We start from the raw sequence: 20820 nt of genomic DNA, 5'->3' as shown, positions 1-20820 counted from the left end.
GTCACTTCCTGTTGCACCGTCTTCATACTTCTGCATCATTTGTGACATCAGTTTACAACAAAACGAAAATGAGATCACTCCGCCAACTTTCTGTTCATAATTATAGCTGTATAGGATGTAACTTTATCCGTTCAAAAAAAAGAGAAACATTTATCTACTGAAATGAAGCACGACGAAACGTATTCCAATAAACCCCGACGACTCCGAATTTAATACAGAGATGCAAAAAGTGTTCCCGAAATGATTTACAAGTTCCGAAGTAGTAGTATATTTAAAGAAAAAAGGAGTGGCACAAGATCGAATAGCCTCTCTTTCTAGAACTTTCATTTTTCCAGCGTTTTCAGAAATTATAACCGGGTGAGGTCAAATCACGCCAGGAATCTTGTGGCGAACGATGATGGAGAGGGTTTCCGAGGACGTGAGGGGGATAATTGCGCGTCGAAGTTGACTTATAGCTTCTAAATCGGCAGCTTCGCTCCTCCTCTGCCCGCAACCCTTGTTTCCTGCCCAATCCTCGTTGAATGTGAACTCTGTTCAAATCTGTTAGGTTACGATTTACAAAATGAAACAGAGAGCGAGTCAAAGCATGGAGAAGTGCAACAGAGATTGATTTGGGACACTAAAACAAGGAGAAAGTTCACATAAACATGTGTCCGATATGACCTAGTTCTCGAGTTACAGCTTATTTTATGTCGTAACATTTGTTTTCCAGCCATTTTCCTGTCGTCAGATGTTTTCCTGTCAGGCAAGTGGCCATATTCGGAAAACATTTTCCATATTTACAGTTGTCTAGCTCTTACAGTATTACACTCTGCAAGTCCATACATAAAATATGTGTCAGCTAGTTCATAGTTGGGGCAACTCATTTTCAAGACACACTAACGGTAGGTCCCTCGTACAGTAGTGTACACTTAGCATCCACAGTCTGGGCCGAATACGGACACTTAAGTAGAGAGCTGGCTTGAACTGAAGGAAGAAGAGGGGATGTGTTTGAGCGAGATTCCGATATTCGTCACGTATCTGGAGTCCCAATCGAGGTCCCAATTTTTTGGAATTAGGGCGCTTAAGTGTGCACTACTGTATTACGGAACACCCTGTATAAAGCGTGAATCTCGACGGGCCGAGCGTTAACAAACATGGGTAGATCGCGTCGGCGGTTGATAAACTCGCGAGAATGGATTATTCGTTCGGAAGTTGCTAAATGACACCTTACGCGTTGCAGTGCGAAGGCCAGATTGAAATCAAAGTAAGAGAAACTTCCGAGTTCCGCGTAATTACAAGTGTTCCTGGCCGGAGAAGGTAACCGGGGAGAAGGCTAAGCCGAGCCGTTGGCAGACACTTAGCGAAGTTTCGATTGTGCCTCGGTGTACATGTTTTCAGCGTGCAAACTCGCCCAGGCCCGGGTAGGGACTATCGGAAGCGCAAGGGAGCAAGGCTTGAAGGGGTAGAGGGAGATCAGGTGTGGTATGCAGGCGTTCGGTGCTCCAACCTGGGGGTGAATTTTATTAAGCGATATTTCTCTAATTATCTCAGTCGGCCCGTGGCAAGTAAAACTTTGGATACGGGGAAGAGCGGCCGGTGTGCCTGGTAGTAGCCATATTCATGGGCCGCGTTAAGCGCCTCGAAAGCATAAACATTAAAAAGAGCTGGGGCGTCGAAGTTAGCGGCCGCTCAGCTTACTTCTGCGCCGTACCTATCCGCCATCTCCCTTCCCGTTTTCCTGTCTTGGCAAACTGGAAAACTTCCGCGAAGCATTTCGAGGAAAAAACTTGAAAGATTAAACGCCACGATATTATAGCCGCCTTGCTACGACGATATATGGAATCGCAAAAAGGAGCGTCAAGTGTTTTTCCTTACAGGCATGTTTTGCCGCGACTCGATAGTCGCATGGAATTAGGACTAGGAGTGTTGCAAATATCGAATCACCTGTCCCTTAATAACAAATCGGATACGTTGTATAGCTACTTGCAAAAATAAATAAACAAACAAATAATGTTTTCGATATTTACGATATTTTCTCGTTCGACGCTTCGTTTGCGAGAATATCGAGTTTCGATATTCGGCAACCACGTCTGTTCTAGCATTAGCGAGAAGTAGAATTGGCTGGCCATGATCAGACGTGGCACACAATTCAACTGAAGAAATGTGATTCGTTTTTTCTTACTTATTTTTGCAGATAGAATCATCTCATAACCGCCCGTACTACCTGTCCTGAGACACCCTGTATGGATTAGTTTAGATTGAACTGTTAACATGTGAAATACGTTTCCAGAATTCATTAATTAAAACAAGTAAATCTGATTCAAATGGTATCGTGTTTGGTCCCATTTTAATCAGAAAAATGTCACGAATACGTTGATAAAACTTTCATAATGAAATAATTAAAAACAGAAATGTTATGTCAATGGGTTACTATTGTTGCACCAATATATTTAAATCCGTATTATGTTACTCAAGGGATACACCCCGCGGTAGTGTTCATAAATTTCCCACAATTATCGTGCATATCGTTTTCGTATATATCGAGACGTTACTGCACTTAGTTTGCATCAACGAAACGCTGCGAACGGAGGTTAATCGCCACTATCGAGGTTCTGCCGTATCGATTTCAAGAAAATCGAGACGTAGAGCGTTTAGCAGATCAGGGATTTTTAATTTGGTTGGCAACAGATCGATGCAATAAGCGATGCAAGATTCGTGTCGCTTTGAAATTGGTTTCTCATATTCCCGGCGAAATTAGTGTCGCCTGGTCGTAACAGCTAACAGGTCGTGGTTGTAATCCAGAAGCGGTGAAGCAAGTCGACGAAGTGTCTTAAAAGCGCGACGGATTAAAGGCGCCGTTTCCTGTTTACGGTAGTGCGCGTCAGCGTTTGGAAATAATAGCGCGTCGCCAATGCTGAACGAGTCTCGAGAACGAAGGAGCACGTATTCTAGATACGTTACTGGAGGAAGACGCTGCTCGGCCGCCATGGCTTGGTGACGTCTGGAATGGGGTTCGTTATCGTGCTCGATGTTTATTATTATACTTGGAAAGCGCGAACAATAATTGGACGGTTTAAGTCGTCGAAAAACTTTCTTATAGCACCGGCGCGGCGGCGGATGCACGGCGTGGAAGTTGCCGTTGATTAGAATTGTAAATCCATCCGCGTTAAATAACAATAATACTGGCCGATTGTTCGGTAACTGCGTCCGGATCTCGCATCGATCGCCGAATCGTCGCACAATGGTCGGGAGACCCTATTTTCGTGGCCAAAATTCAATTTTTCAACTTTAATACATTGAAAAAATTTTGTTTCCTATAAAGTAACAAACCTTCAAAGCTTCCAAATCCAAAATATTATTCATTTTAGATAATTCTGTGATGAGATACAGCGTTCTAAAGACAAAGTCAGAAAATTCAAAGTAAAATAAAACGTTTTAAGTTTCAATCATCGAATATCAGAAAATAGATTTTAATGATGGTTTTATATATGTTAGTAAGCTCATTTAAAATATTTAATTCATTTTTAAGTATTGTTTAATCCATACACGAATAGCGTAAATTAATAGCATTTCAAACTTTGAAAAGAATTATACAAAAACGTTTAAGACCGCTAAGCATCGGACTTGTTTTATATGAAAGCTTGAACATTTACTAAGAAGAGCATGTCAATTTTAACTGCAACCTTCCGCAATCTTGAACTATAAACGGATTTCAACAAATACGGGCCCGCGGTTATTCGATGCCTGCATACGCAGTTCCATTTGAATCTTGCATAGCAATTTGGAATTACAATGTATGTACATGTTTTATCTGCGCCAGTCAGAGACCCCGAAAACCTCTCATTACTAGATTTCGTATAATTCCTATGAAGAATTCAATCTTAGCTACTTTTCCGCGATTTCTAGACAATAGTATGCATTGTGAGAATTGTTAACAAGATTTTTCAAATATTTCCGATAATCTGACGCAAAAATGTATCCAACGAAAGTTAATCAGTATTTTTTTTATAAAAAATGAAGGTCACCTCAATGTTCTAAATATTAACATATATTTTTTACTTCATAATATTCTAACTGGTATCAAGACGAATCCAACGACCTATAATAATATAACATTAAACCTTGAAATAACGCTACAATAGTTTTGGCCACAAAAAGCAAGCTACCGGACCATTGTACGTCGTCGCCGCGCGAGTCAGATATTAATTCGATGAGCCCTGAGATAATTGAAATTCAGAAAAAAACGTAACGTTCGCGAGACGACGAACATTTTCAAACGATTATGCTCGACTTCCGACCGACACGGCTCGAGTCGGGTCGGGCGATCCGATCTTCCGAACCAGTCGAAGTGACTGCGCCTCGAAATAGAGCGGAATAAAATTCACGACTCTCTCGAACGGCAAGGTAATTACGTGTAATTTATATTACTTGCCATTGACATGCAAATCTGCGGACCATGCATGTCTGTCCCAGCCTCAGCGGTTCTCCGCCCTCTCCCCGAACGTCGCCGTGATACGCGCCGCCATTTCCATCGGTTTCCACCTCTTCCTCGCTCTTACCCGGATCTTCCCTCTCGTCATTATATTCGATACCGCAATTCTAGCCGATACGAGAGTCGGGCGATATTCTTGAAAAGCGTGGAATCCCCGAGCGTCCTCCGGGGATCCCGTAACACCGCCGCGCGGCGAACTTAGATAAACAAAATTCGTTAAAAGCGAACAGGATACCTCGATTGCTAAGCCCATTGAATCGATCTCCCTTCCGTGCCTGGGTTTCGCCATGATTCTGGCTACCTTCGCCTTTAGAGAACTACCTTTCTCTCCTCCACCTCCCCCAGATGCAGGAACAACGAACGTTGAGACAAATGCCGGTGTTATCCAGGCACACGTGCCTATTAGCCAGGGCACGGTCAGAAAAAGAAGCTTATCAACTGGCCAAATAAGTTCGTTTAATTCCAATTTCGTCCCTTTCACGCCTTGCCCGAGCACGTATTACCACGAGATGCATCAAAGGGGGTAGTAGACACGGTGGGATGCATATTCATATATGCAACAGAATTCGAGGTGGCGCGACGTGGCGCGGCCGGTGACGCAATGGAGTTTCAGAGGAACGTATTTAGAGATAAATAGACAGAGTCATAGCGAACGATGACGAAAGAGAGACAGAGAGAGAGTCGGCAGCTTAGATACGGCTGAATTGGCCAGTAGCGCCAGTCTTTTGATCTAAACTAAAATACCAGGCCGAAACAACGGCCAAAGCAAATCTGTTCAAAGTGCCCGGTCTCTTCAAAGTACTTGGCTTCGTCCATCTCGCTCAGTCCCGTGCGACGGCATACCCCAATGACCAATTATCTTTGTATCTTTACCGATGACAAGTGAACCGCGAGTAAACCACCGCCCACCGATGAGGGAAAGAGTTCGGCATGTGTCAGTTTATCGGCAAGGGTTGAACCCGGAGCCAGCTCTCTTTTCGTCTCTCTTTGCCGCCCCCGCCCAACCCCCTCGAAACCCAGACCCGGCTCCTCTCGTCCAGCCGGTCTCTTTTTTTGTTCTTGTATTCCTAATGTCATCCTCTCGTTCCCGCCACGCGCCGCACAGCCCCGTCGTCGCGTCGTCTTCGAGTCGATAAACCGTCCGAGCATCTGTGTATTTTGTTCTTCCTTTTTTTTCTTTCTTTTTTCTATCGAGACGAAACAACAAGAACTTCCGGAACGGTCGACCCGCGGCGCTGTTGCGTTCGACAAATTAAATTAAAACTAAATTAAATAGATCCCCGGACCCTTCGCTGCATCCCGTAACCTCGATTCGTCTCCCGAAAAGTGATCCTTCCCTGCGCACGATTGAACCGAGGGCCGTAGACGGAACTTTAATTGAAATTCGTGTGTCGAACTAATTATACGTTGTTCCAATTATAGTTTCACGAAACGGCTGCGCTTCGTTCCGGGGAACGAGAGCATAATCAGCCGCCTCGCTTTTCCAGAAAGAAAACGACGACGGATCGATGTTTTTCAATTCCGCGGGACGAAGAAGAGGTAGACACCGCCGCCGCCAACCGCCCGCCCACCCACACCGCCAACACCTCCCCCGCGGCTGAAGAAGAGTGAGCGAGAATATTGGTGAATATTTAAAACCTGTTTTCCTCCATCCCACTACCCAAACCATCCTCTCGAACCGCCACCGAGCAACCTATCCCTGTGCCGTTGTAACAAACAATTGCTGTCGAAACAATAGCTACCTAATGCGAAATAGGATGCCAGTCTCTTGCGATCCCGCGAACTGGCTTCATGTTGAGACGAACGAGGAAGCTGCTCTCTCGCCCGCTCATCGCTCGGAATCCACGGTTGCTTGATGTTCATGATTCTCTAACATGTCTCGTTAAACATTCTTCAGATCATTCCTATTCACGTCACAATTCATTAGACCGAGACCAAAGAGACTTTTCTTGGGGCTTCCCCATCTCGCTCATGCGAACATGCGAACGTTCTTCTATTCCGTAATTCCGATATTGTGTCGTGCATGCTAGATATAGGTTATCGCGTAATAAAGACCCTGTACAGTAAAGTTCGATACAACGTTAACCCCTTGTCCTAGTATTCTCTTCGCAGTTACAATAATTACAACTTTTTTATACTAAACAGTTTCTTACCGGGGGATAAGGTTTTGTTTGGTCCATACTGCGCACAAACATCGTCCGTGAGGGGTTAAAGCTCCAATCTTGTTGGTTTTCCCACACTAGATAGCAGATTTTATGCATTTATGTCAAAAATGAGTAGGTGTAATTTAGAACGGTAAAAACATTAGAAAAACTAGAGGGCTCTTGCGAAAGGGGTAGTGGTACGCATGGCTAGGAGGACCTATAGCTATTAATGTTTTTGATTTGGTGTGTGACTCTCCAAGAGCCACACAAAGAACTTCCCGATTCGTTAGCTGCAGTATATTATTATCATTATTAAGTGTAAATGTTTGCTATATGGCGTCGCATTAAACCAATATTGTATGCTCGTTGCTCGCTTGGTTTAATACATCAATCGATGCAGCTGGACATTCGTTATAAAAAAAGTACTAACCTATGCATGTCGAAAAGTTAGTGGTTCAGGAGATAATTCAATTTAAATAACTCTAAAACAACATTACTATCGTACTAAGACGTTACACTAGTAAGTAAACGCTAATATCTGGAAACGGTGCGTCCTATCGCAGAAATAACGAAATTTTCAAAAGGCGCAACCCAAGGCATATAGGGTATGTCGAACCACATGACGTATGTAGTCCTTTGAATTAAAAAAAAAAATTATTGGTGTTAAATTTTGATCAATATTTGCATTGTTCATATAATCACGATAACGAGTTCTTACTTTCACTCCCACTCTGGGCAATTGAAAATCTAACTACAATATAGACGGAATTTTAGTATTTTCTTGAGAAGTAATAAATTTTAATATTCCGCATGCGCTCCATTAACCAATCCGTCTTCAACATCAATGTTATTAATAATTATCATATATTTTATATTAATTTTCAATTTAATCTCTGTTAATAATTCGTTTTTAATTTAAAAAAAATTTTTTATGTAATTTATGTAATTACGTTTGTTTTTTCGGTGGAAAATTTCCGTTCTCTCGTATAAATTGCATTGTTGAATGAACTTCTTTCGAAAAAAACTAAAAAAACTAAAAAACTACTGGACCAAAGTGGACCAAAATCTAATCAGCCCTAAGTTACAGCGGGGCACATCGATTGCATCATTCATCATTCTGATCGCATTGTTACTTTTTCAGAAAACGTTAACGAAAAATTTGTTACCATTCGCACGGACATACATACGCACACACACACACACATACGAACATTTTGCTGAAAATAGTCTAAAATGACTGCAATGACCATGAAACGTGAAGATCTGCCAAAAAATCGATTTTCGATTTTCGGGGTCATTACAATAACTTCCCTATAAAATCGGGAAGTTAATGAAAATGACTATTATATTATTTTCAACCTGTAAAATACATGTATTAAGAAAGGATATAAATTTCGGTTTCACTCCAGTTTGTTGCGATTCAAATAGAACATTTTTATTTTGCATAAAGATCCGCTCTCTATACCACACAAGCGTTAACACATCGCCAACTTGCGGTATATCTACTAGAGAGGTATCCTTACATCTGTCTCTATTAAACTTTTCACACGTCAGAAGCAAAGGAAGAATTTAAAACGTACTTTGAACTACAAGTTGGACTGTTTGTTCACAGAAAATTTGATTTCGAATATAAATGTTCCTGCTCAGCAGCAGGGCGAGGTCCGCGACGAGGTCACACGATTTTTCACACTTCTTTGGCCCCGCGCATACTTAGCGCGAAGCGAGATAAATCATCTCGGTGGCCGGTGGCTGGGATTATTAATTCGTGTACGAGGATAGGTGTATCATCTGGCCCATGACACGTGAAATACGTCGTCTCCCGAGCTAACGAGAAGAGATGGAACGAGTCAGCCGGTGTGTTTGGTGTCCAGCCCACGTACGTGAAGTAGCACAAAGTACTTATTGTTCTGACGTCGTCTTCTGTTTAACGCACTGGGAGCCGGTATCTAATCTCGCAAGAGTAATCCCCGTGTCCTATGGCCGGTAGAGCGCCGGGTACCATCCTTACTGCACGGTAAATCGGACCCAGTGACGTGATTCGCATTCGTTAGCAGGATCAACCATGCCGGGCAAAGTGGCTGGTCTGATCACTCTTTTACCGCCTCGCCGATCTCTGCGGCCTCCATTCACCTGGTCGAATTATTTGAGAATTCTTCGAACAACCCCGCCGACGACGACGCTCGTTCAACGTAACGTAACTATAATTAGAACGATGTTCGCGTAAAAACGGCTAAGTCCGCGCACACTTATAGATTGACTGGAATATCCGAACGGGAAAACCTTTTAAAGTTCTTCGAGTGTATAAGATTCGCTAATCCTTCAATAACTTCGCGCGAACTATCGGCGTCGAAAGGAAAGTATCTCGGAGAAATGTTGCCCAGCTTTCTTAAATAATTCTGACAGAGATTAGCTCGTGTTCTAGAAAACTCTTACAGAACTCGATGATTGGATCTGGATCTTGTTGAGGTAGAACGTCTTCGACGACAATACCTTGACATACATTCCACAATTTTTGAAATAATAATTCATTTGATACCGTTGGATTGTCACGCAAATTTTATGAATTTCAACAGAAGCTTCACCTATGTACTATATACAGAATCTGCCAACAAATTGAAAGATTTTTTCGAGAGCGTTCTGTCCAAAGATCCAGAGCAGCGGTATCTCCGGACGGACATCACGTTAATTTCGCAGAACGTTACATTAATTCCAAATTGGTTTTAGCCGAGCGGAAATCCTATGGTGTTGCCGCGCCCAGGACGAAGGATCACCGATCCGCAGAATACCCAGCTTAGTTCCATGGTAATTACAGGACAGAACAAGGCTTAGCCGATCTTTATTTATACATGCGTCACGCTGTGACGCGCGTCACACGTCGATAAGTTTTTGCCGTGGATCGAAGTCAACCATCTTTTTTTTACTGAAAATTCTTTCGTGATAAACTGTATCAGAGACCGCACAGCATATATTGTACTATACAAGTTGTACAAGCTGGCGAGCGGAATTAGTCAGGATGAGAGCACAAAATTCTACTGAATTCCAACTTTATATTAAACTCGGATTAGCTTGACGAAATCGAGTTTCGTATGGTACGCTAAACTGTAGATTAGTCAAATGTGCATTCGGATCAGGAGATTGGAAAATATTTGCTTGGTGCAAAAATAAGACGTGACGTTTCATCTTATTACAGCAATGAAACGTGCGAAACTCCATCTATTGATTTGTGTTTCGATGTAAGTGCTTATTATTGGGTTATGTTTGCTGTCGAAATGAAAATAGAGGAATAGTAAATTATTATTACTTATTAATAAGCACGCAATACTGTTTAAAAAAATTTCGTGAAGAAAATAAAGAAGATCGTGAACTAAAAGCTGTTACCAAAATGGATCTTCGAAAAACATCCCGAGAGATTGCAAAAGAACTGGAAGTTGATCATATAATAGACATTTCACATTTCGTTCAAATTCATAAATAAAGCAAAGTATATAATTTTAAAATACAAGAACAAAAACCGTGAGTACGAAGGTCAGTCAAACTTCGTTTTATTTAGTTGAGAACATCTACGGTGTTATACCTTTGCACCAATCCAATAGAAGAAACCCGAAAAAGAGATAAATAGTTGGATAGTACCAGATTTCTAATCATTTCTTGAAATGCGATGCATCACATTCTAGGGTACATCGTGCTGGTAATTCCATGAGCATTCTCGATTACCATGTTGTGCCGTCAGGTTCAAGTTTTTATTAAATCCTGCCGGGGGGTCAGAATTCTGTAATAAGTCCGCGAGTTTCCTCGGTCGTTTACCACTGCGGCTCGTGGTGCACTTTACATCGACTCATCACCAGTTACAGATTCGCGACCGGTTTCCAGGAAAGTTCGAATTGAATCAACGGTCGGATGGTCCCCGGACGGTTGGTCCGGTTGGGCCAATGCGTCCAGCAAGTGGTTGACGATCGAATCCCATTACTGAGCGATTGAAAAATTAACAAGTATCGCTTCCGCGATTCTAAACTGCGACACGCAGTATCGAACGGGGTTATTGGCTGCCGGCGATGTCCAAATGGGAAGAGAGGAGTCCGGCGGATTCGCGACGGCGGCGGCGCTAAAAGGAGCACGCAAGGCGAGGAAAAGAACGGTCTCGAGGGGGGAGGGTGTGAGGATCTTTTAAGCACTATGTCGCTATATTTAGGGTTCATCCTTATCTTCGACGACCCCTTCTAACCGCAGTTTTGAATTGCGGCGCGCGCACCGTCGCTAACCGCCGGTCTACGTCGCTGGTGATTTCGCGATGGGGTCAAAGGAAGGGGTTGCTCGCACGAGAAAGACGGAACAAGGGCGAGAGAGCGTGTGAAGGAGAGAGAGAGAGAGAGCGACAGGGAGAGGGAGAAAGAGAGAGATAGAGAGAGAGTACGGGAGGCGGTCGGAGCAGGGAGAAGGGAGAAGGGGAAGAAGGACGAGCAGGATGGGGGTTGGAGAAAAACACGACGAGAACGGGACGGAGAATGAGGAAACGGTGGGGCATGGATAAGAGAGGGTGGAAGAGGGAAACGCCGAGACCAGGAAAAAGCGTCATGAAAAAAAAGAAGGGACTGGCAGGGAATGCTCGGTAGAAAGAGGATTGAAGGGACAGGTGGAGGGAGAAAAAGCAGGCGACGAAATAGAAGAGCGAGGCAGGCGGAGAGACACAGGCGGAGAAATAGACATAACGAGTACGTGAAAAAGAGCTAGAACAAAAGGGAACGGCGAAGGAAGGAGATACGCGACTGTGGTAGAGGTGGAGGAAACGGGCGGGACAGAGGGATGCCAGTAGCAGGGGTGAGTAACCAAGCAAGTGGCCAAAGGTGAGAGAGTAGGACAGTAGGTGGTAGGAAAGGGTGTTGTAATGAAGCTGCGCGGGAGAGGTGGACGCTGGAGAAAGGTCGATGAAGAAGGGGTGGAGAATGGCCCGTGGAACCAAGGGAGAAGGTGGTAGCGCGAGAACACGACGGAGAAAAAGGTTGGAGCGAAACGGCAGCAAGAGGGAGAGAAACAGAAGAGTATGTCACGCTCAGGATTCTGGTGGGAGCGTCTAGGCCGGGGTGGGAGAGATGAGTGCTACGTACAGAGAGGGGTGTAAAGAGGGGTTGGAACCAAGGGACAGAGCCATAAGAGGGTTGATGGTAGCCCGCGTTGGCCCCAGTAGCACAGTCGCGCGCCGAACTCTCGTAGGCAACCACGTATTCGGTACGACGCGCTTCCGCACCTAACTTCCAACAACATTTTTTACTTCAACCCTCTTCGTCACCACCCACTCTATCTTCTTGCAATCCGCTCGCTTCTTCAACCGACGTAACCTGGCACAACTCTCCTGCCTGTTTTAGTCCATCCCGCGCGCGACAAACTAGCCTGTGACTGCCCAGAGGCCGATACGAGAGATCAACAATCGAACCAGATGCTGATCCCAACGAAAAAGATCCTTGACAAACGGGGCGAGCGACGCTGGAGAACCATCGCTGGTGGCATCTACCAGGTAAATAACTGCATTCATCTCTATTTCTCGATGGATTGTAATTTCGATGGTAGCGATTCCATTCCTTCCGTCATCATAGCAACGACACCATCGCGGGCGTTACGAGCGTTTTCAGCTGATAAATTATTCGCAAGCTCTGTTATTCACTAATTACTGTCTGCGTCTCACATATCGCGCATTGCATGGCCCGAATTAACTCGAATTAGAAGTTAACGCGGTTCTCATTAACACATGCGAACGTTGACGCGCACGCTGTCTGGCAGCACACGATTATTTATTAAGTAACGAAGCGTTTTAGCCCGAGGCGCAGCAATCCGTTGGCTAGATTATCGGATAGCGATTTACGTCTTTGACCGGAACGATACCGGATTCCATCCGGGATTACCATAAAATCCCTTATCGATAAATCGTAGTTTCATATACGCGTGAACGTTTATCGATACTAACCCGCGGTCTCTCGCGATTCGTTTTGACGTCTCGACGCTGCGCGAATATTCCCGGACGTCTCACAGTATAATCAACTCGCCCGTCGTTTCACTGTATTTTCAAATGCTTCGTCGAGGAGTGCGCCAGCCAAGAGAATGGCCTCGAATTGATGAGCGAAAAAAATGTTGCCTCGCAGCTTTATCGTTGTCAATCGAGGATATAAAATTCTCTCGGTTGGATTTCAGTCGGGCACGCTGAAAATACACACCGTGAAATGGATAGGCGAAGCTTGACAACGGTTGAGCTTACCAATCAAATCGAACGCGTGCTTATTTTTTCCGTGTTCACAGCGGCGCGACGCGCCGTAGCGCGCCGCTGCGCTTCATCATCGATCCTCAGATTTTATGTTTATCGATTGGCTTTCCTCTGCGAGAGAGGAAACAGGGAAATAAGTAGAGAAGCTTTGTAACCGTAATATAAGCCGATATTGTGCTAGGCTCGGCGTTCGAGCAACGATTAATTATTGCGTCATCACGGTCGACGCGCTATCAAAGTCACCGCGTCCTACGCGGGAACGTTGTATCTGGGCTTGCAAAATATTCCTCGTATAAAAATGCATTATCGAACATTCTCGCACGTACTTGATTCGATACCGAATACATTCTTCTACGAAGTGGGGCGAAATTATTATCGAGCGCGCTTCGTTAGTACGTCTATATCGAGGAATTTAAACGAATTGTTGTGAAAATCGCTCGAGATGGTTAAACCCACTGAATTATGAAACGAGAAGAATGATAGTAGCGTCGAATACATCGTTTAAATCTGAAATTCAAACATGTTCTATCGAAAGTGATAATCATATAAAAGAAGTCATACACACCGCGTTTCATATGTCCGTATCTACTTCTCGGATTTAAAAATGTTTGAAAATATATAACTTTTATCCGCGAATCGTTTCATTTTCGGAAGACGGAGAACTTGAATTCCAACCGAGTACGCGTGTCGGTCAATGTCTGTCACTTGACGAAAACAAATTTGTGTACGAAAGAATATGCTGTGTATTTGTTCTCGATTTAAAAATATTTTTTCCCTTAATGGCTCTGTCCACCATCTCGCGAGGACGCCAATCGACCGTTTATTTCCGAACAGTGTAACGAGAACGTTGGCAATATCGCATATAGGCAATTTCCCGCAGCAAAGAGCGAGGCTATCACTGATTTATCAGTTCCGGGGCGCGAGAATCGACCAAGCAGATATCTACGAGATGACAAGGATCCTCGAATATTATTAACAATTTGCGTCCGACTGACAAATTGTGCGCGTTCGTACGCGAATTCCTGTTTTCCGGAATTTAATTACTTCGTAAACTGTCCCGACAGGGGCGAAATATGCAGTTTTCGGTGATGGCCGGAAGGGCATGCAGGTTCCTCTAGCGTTGGGGAACTGGCCGGATGATCCGAGGGCGTTTGCACCCTCACTAACGGGATTAAATGCCAATTAGGTTCTTAGCACCACGAGATTGCGCGGTACGCCAAACTTTTAATTCGATAAGTATCCATTAATGCTGGCTCGGAGAGACACGCCGGCTAATCGAACGTTGATAAATAGTGTAACGTGTCCGCAAGTGTTGCTAAACCCTATCGCGAACGGGATCAAATCAGTGTCTCGCATTATTCGTCGTGCAATTGTTGCTCAAACTATCGACCTAGTACGTTCGCCACTAGAATCGAAAAGTAAGAACAGGGTTTAATTATATTTTTCTGAGTTTTCTGTGAAACAGTCTGTGGAAATGGTAAAACAATTGAATTTGCGGTGAAATTTATCCGAGACTTTTCTGTATTTGCGAAAACCTTCCTTCGCGACAAATTGAATAATTTTTCCCTCTCCAACCGAGGGGGAAATGCCCTCTGGTAATGGACTTAGAGTTCATGAGTTACAGAGCCGCTGAAACATGGACCGTAACAACTGTAACGTATTTTGGTAGCAGAAGTTAAGAGTCCGGGCTTCATCCTATGTAGATTTTAGAAACAAAGTACCAAGTCTGGGGTAACCCATGGATGCTGAGATGTTAATTTTGCTAGATCGTGAAATAAACCTACGCAATTAACCACTTGACGTAATGAAAAGTCTAATACAAAAATAAAATTTTTTATGCTACATAACATCTTACAAGACCTTTAATTCTTGATGAACAAAAATTCCGAAAAACTGTCGATATCATTACCACATTTGACAACCATACCAATCTCCATAACAATCGTATAAAATTAAAACAATTTATTTAATAACACAGATAAGACAACGTTTATCATGACAACGATTTTTGTAAGGATCTCACGCTTTGTAGATTCTAATCGCAGGTTTACTTAATGGTTTTTGTAAAAATTAATTTTCAACTTATAACAAAAAAAAGATAGTGTTAAGCATATGTGACCAATTAATTTCATCCACGTCGACTATGCTATGTCGAAAGAAATAAAAAAATATTTTTTAAAATGATCGGAACAAACGATTCGATCACGTTCCTGAGGGTGGCTGTTTAGCTTATGCTCGAAATAACCATTGCTGTTAAAATCAATTGCATAGATAACAGCAAGTAATTTGTTAAAACAGAATAAATCTCTTCTATTTTTTCCTCCAATTCTGAAATTAATACTATTCAATGACGATACCTCTCAATCGACACGCAAAACTCGCTGCACGCGGTCGATCCGTAAATACCACATAAGATTCAATTAAACTGAAATGTCCTCCGCATTGCGTGCAAATATAGGTCAAAATGTTCATCATTTTCCTATCGCATTAAGCGAGATAGTAATTATTGGAATTGTATTGCAAACGCGAAAAAACACACGGCGATACCACCGCAGTTTATGGTGATGACGGTGACGTAATAGGAGTCCGTGTAACGCGTAATATCGAGCCAAAAGGTACTAGGTGTTCTGGTTAGTTTTGAGGAAATTTTTGCGAGGACATACTTAGTTTAGAAAGACAAAATAATTTCTATAGGTAGCTATAAATTTTTCCGCCTTTCTGACAAAATTAATAAACGTTTAATAGATGAAAAACGAAGTTGGTATGTGCTTTGCATGTGAAATGAGACGCAATAACTGAAGAAACACTAGAAACAGTTTTCCGAATCAATCATAATCCAATTACCCAAGTGAATTGATTGTAATGGACAACACTTCGAGCATGTCTTGAAATAAAAGTTATCCTACAAATATTTTGGGAATCATTCATTTTAAGCCCCATTTGGAGTGATACTATTTTATGGAAAAAAAATTTGGTACTTCATCCGAATTCGAGGAAAAATATTGGGCATTCCATTTGAAAATCTACAGTAAACTAACAAAAAACAAGAAAACAGTAAGAAAAACCAGATTGCAGCACAGTATGTCCCTCTGGAAATATTGCAACATTTCTTTGAAAAATTTATTCGTACAACAAATAACTTAAGAGTTACCTAAAGTCGTAATCACCCTGTATATTTATTCAATTTCGACCTTACAGTCAAGAAATTGGACTTGGTTTACAGTATTCATGTAACGTCACTGATTCTTCCATATCGCACACCATTCCTTATTCCCGATGTCTTAATAGTAATAACACAGTTATTATTAGACTGCAGATTTGTATGCATTTATGAAGAAATTAGCTGGGTGAGATATGAAATAGTGAAAAATATAAAAAAATCTAAGAATATTGTTTGTTGTTTTCAACGTAGAAAGATGTAGAATTAAGGGATGAAATTAATTTTTATTTAACTACAGCTTCCCACAATCGATGCAGAATATCTTTATTTTGCATAAAGATCCGCAGTCTAATAATTATCTCTTCTAATACCTAAGTAACTAATTACCAGTTAATGTTTCTAAGCCAGTCTATTATTTCTTTTGTCTTGTGTTACCTTCTCTACATATACTTACATTTATTCTTTCCATCCCTTCACAGTCCTCTATCAAATGTTCAAGCTTCCTAATATTTTTTTCGCATATCCTACTGTACACCTTCCATGTCGACGATTAAATAACAGAAGTCCATTTGTCAAATGAAAAACAACGGTTCTGAGTGACTCGACCGATTGTACCCGGTAATGGAAAGAGAATTTAGTTCGACAAAGTCTGTCCATTACGGAGCGGAAATAGGTAAGACACTCGCAAACAAGATCTAGGGGTACGAACGCATTTCCGGCTATATGTCACGAAAGAAACGAGTTCGCTTCGAATTTGGAATAAAATGAACGTGACCGGGGGGTGTAACGCGTAAACAGAATTCGACGGATCCCGGGTGCGATGGCCGAAATTAGTAATCAAATTAGAAACTGAAACGGCCTCTCGGGCTCCGGAGTTCTATATCGACCTCTCCGCTGATCCTGCCATGCTCATCAAGATAAAACGGCCCTCCTCGTTTCGCCTCTCGTATCCTCATTCTCTCTGACAGTCGGTTTCAAAGTTTCCGGTGTAAAACCTTCTCGATCGCTGCCGTAAAAGTGTACTTAAACCCGGTGTAATGCATTTTACGTCATCTCTCTCTTCTCGACCGGCCCGTTCTTGCTGTGTACCGCGCTCTCCACCCCCTGTTCCCACCCTTAGCTCTCTCTCCGGTTCGAGCTTTCACGACGCTCTATTTTCCTTCCGCTGTCCAGCGCCCGAGAAAATACACCAACGATTTCTCGGGGACGAAGTATTTGCTCTCGGTAACCATCTTCTGATTCGCGGGAAAATTTTTCTCTCTCCCTTACATCCCCCCCCCTCCCTGCCTATCTCTCATACAAGAGACCCAGGCTCCCGTTGAATTAACCCCTTTCAAACACTTTGCCTGGTCGTAATTAAGTTTCGAACAAAACTTTTCACATTCGCCAGGTCGTCCGTCCACTGATTAATAACCACACAATAAGTGGACTGCGTAGGTTTACACGCATTTGCTTTGTTCCATCGATCCGACCAACGGATGGCTACTACAAGGCCTCATTGTACCGTGGAACTGCGAAAACTGTATAAAATACCATTAACCTTCTTACTTTAGCGAGCCTCGCCGTTTCCTGTGTATGCAACGACTATAACCCTATATGCAGTTCAGCAACACGCGCATTTCCTGACACCGTTCGATTCAGTATTAACTACTCGATCAGCGTACGGTGCAATGGTCGATCCCCAACATTCGCATGATGAACCGTGAAATTCGATGACTGGGTTATTTCCAAGTCGTATTTGAGACTATGTATAATACGCGTTCGAAGTTTACACTGTCGCCTCTGGTTTCCATTGATGCACCAGTCGATGCGCCAGGGTTAATGTTTCTAACCGACGAAACAGTACATTCCAATAAATCAACTGAATTGACCCTTTCGCTACAACCTTGACTATAATCATTCGCTATTAAACGGCGTCCATGTGCTACTGTATCAATCACGGTTCCACGATATACGATACTCATATATCCACGCTGGAAACGACATCAACCCTAAAGCAGCTAAAACCGTCAGAATGACGAGTTTCGAAGTTTTTATTTCACAATGATTGAGCTTGTAAACGTGTGTTATAACAGAATTTGCACAAAGTCGAAATAAATGCAGTCTTACTGTTTTTATGAGATTGTTTTTGTTAATAAATGATTGATAGATACATATAAATTTTCTACTCCTGCCAAGAAATAATGAACTGCACAGTTCCAATCACTGCAACTGTAAAATAATTCGTAGTACAGAGGGGATTAATATGAATTTAGAATGTTAGAATGAATTTGGAATGTTACAACCCACGTTGTAACATGTTGTTGCAACCCATTTCGGGCGGTCCAGAAATCGATTATAAAATATGTAATTGATTTAAAATTTCATGTCGTACAAAAATCGGGAAATAGAAGATCTACTTGAAGTTCGTACTGGTCCTTGGACTGCCTTGGCAGTACGAAATAAAATTAATAAGCATGTTATTTGATAGCATGAACACAAACTTCCCATTTTATTCGTCCTTTTGCGGTTCGAAGCTGCTCGCCACCTCTCGTGTATAATTGCATAGTACGGAAACATCTGAGATCGCGATCACGGTGTCCTTGACGCGTCCAATAAGTAAGCCGCGACGAGAGAAGAAATACAAGACGTCGCCGGTTTAATTTTCATCCCCTAACGAGCAAACTCGAGCGATCCCGAGGAACTGAAACGTCGTTTAAGGAAATCTTGCCTTAAGTCGAGCACCGTGCCGCCTAACGCAATTGGGTCTCATTTAAAAATCCCATTAAAAATGTACTTGGAAATATATGCGTGTTCCCGAGTTCCCTCCGCGCTATCACAGTTTCGACCCTCCAGGGCTATTTCCGCGGTCGTACGCTTCTTTCGGTTCCTCATTCCTGACTATCCTCTCCGCCTTGTTCGCTCGTCATCTTTGTTTCACGCAATCTTCCTCTCTGTTTTCCGGCGTCCACTTTTCCTCAACTTCCCAGCCCACTCCGCCCTCCCTGCTCCTCCATTTTACTTCCGCCTTTCGAGTTGACGAAGCTCGAGCAGACCGAAACACCATAGACAGAGAGAAGGGACGGCTGATTGGATTGTAAGCTCAATTTACACTACCTTCGGTTTGTGCAGCTTTCGTTTTTTCACAAAAAGACGCCCGCAGCCCTTGGCGGACGGTCAGACGGGACGAGTCGTATCGTCGCCTCCGCAAACTACAGTGTTCGGAAAGTTAGAGCTTCGAGAGGTAAGTGAGCCAGCTAGCTAGCGAACGAGAAGCATCGTTGTCGACGAGGCGATGGATAACAAAGCGCCGTTATAATGACCAGTACCGGGAAGAAACTTTCGACAAAGTGAAATTGAGTGTGCATGACATTTCACCGAGTTACCTTCCTCCTTTCTGGAACGCGTCGTCATACCTCCGGTGCGCGAAGTTATTTTCGGTCTCGGAGTTTCTTCCCATTCTTTTTGCTTTTCTCTCCGACGGTAAAAGGAGAGACCGTTCTGATGCGAAACTGGATCCTGCCGACTCTCTTCCATTCGATTTTCTCGTACCGCATTTCATAAGAGGATCACCGGGGAAATTTTGTGTCTGCTCGATGTCGTATCCGGTTTGCCTCTTTGAGGATACGTATTCGCTGGGACAGGTTCTCTGGATTCGGAGACGCGTTGTCGAAGATTATCAAAGTACCGTGGACCGATTTATGTACGAGAGAGGCCCGGTCATCGAGCATTCGATTTCACGTCGCGTTCAATAAGCCGTGGCAGACTTAACGAATCCATTGTCCGCAGATTCTCGCGTTTCTGTTTTCCACGAACCCGGTTGCACCCTCTGTCTCTGTGCTCCATGCCGCAGGGACACATCTTCAAAAAACAGCATTGGAAACCGATAGAGCCACGGCTGACCACGCTAAATGCACGAGCAGTTTTTGCTAAAGGCCACGGAGAGCTGGAGGAGAGGAAACGCGAGCCGCGAAACAGCGATAACCACGCCGCGGATAGATCGAAAAGCTCACCTGGCTCGGACAGGGACAGCCTAACTCATTGTCCGGGAACAACAGTTTTTCTTTCTTCGTGCTGGCCGTTTCCGTTCGACCGATATTACTACCGCGAGTCGGCCCATCCCGACGATTACGCCAATATCCCCGGCCCATGATGGGAATTAATTTCCAAGGATTTCCCAATACTAAATCGCCCCGGTCTTTTCCTCCAGCTGTTTAATAAAACACTCCCGGACCGTTCGGTGCCTGCGGAATTTTGTACAAATAGCGCGCTCGCAAACCAACGCGATGCGATATAATTAAAGTTGCGATATGGAAGAAATGTTTTAACCGGCGGGAATTAAAATCGCGAGAATAGCGATGAAAATGAGAAATAAATTCCGTCGAGTCCCGCTTCCACAGATCGATTTCGTCGTAATCACCTCGACGATTCGCCAGTAGATCGAAACAGTATTTCAACACTAAACTTCCCATTCTCGAGAAATTGCCAGCACGTAAACTGTGATAATTTCGTTAAAAAGAATAGTGCAACCATACACCTGAACTCGTTCGTTTTTATCTATTCTACTACGTTTTTATCTCATGCTTTTATAAAATTCTTCTCGTAACTGACTCCATCATAGATTTAAAAATTGGGGTTCTGTATTTACAACGACCCCTCAAAACTTGATGTCATAGACATATAGAGATAGACTGCGCGGCCTGAACGAAGCGCTGAAGCCCACAATGGCGGCGTGCGAGAGAGAGAGAGCATTAGCCGGGGTCCATAGCGCTCTCTTTCTAATTGATGTGTCGACACATCATATAGAAAGAGA

The 20820-nt window shown here is 43.3% G+C and overlaps 1 protein-coding gene across 1 annotated transcript; it reads left to right on the top strand.

Moving 5' to 3' along the window:
• The first annotated feature begins 10215 nt into the window (after nt 1-10215).
• On the top strand, nt 10216-20753 carry LOC143221925 (uncharacterized). Its single transcript, XM_076447590.1, has 2 exons — nt 10216-11841; nt 11979-20753. The coding sequence occupies exons 1-2, from the start codon at nt 11706-11708 to the stop codon at nt 12275-12277; spliced, it is 435 nt and encodes a 144-aa protein (XP_076303705.1). The 5' UTR covers nt 10216-11705; the 3' UTR covers nt 12278-20753.
• Nucleotides 20754-20820: the final 67 nt, after the last annotated feature.

The sequence above is a fragment of the Lasioglossum baleicum genome, chromosome 3, assembly GCF_051020765.1.
Source record: "Lasioglossum baleicum chromosome 3, iyLasBale1, whole genome shotgun sequence".
NCBI lineage: Eukaryota > Metazoa > Arthropoda > Insecta > Hymenoptera > Halictidae > Lasioglossum > Lasioglossum baleicum.
The sequence above is the reverse complement of the archived record's forward strand: the minus strand, read 5'-3'. Positions and strand labels throughout refer to the sequence as shown.

Bases quoted from the DNA above. Each gene is read 5' to 3' on its own strand.
- LOC143221925 (XM_076447590.1), top strand. From the start codon at position 11,706: ATGAGTGCTACGTACAGAGAGGGGTGTAAAGAGGGGTTGGAACCAAGG. The intron at 11,842-11,978 runs GTACGACGCGCT...TGCCTGTTTTAG, and splicing joins CGTAGGCAACCACGTATTCG to TCCATCCCGCGCGCGACAAA.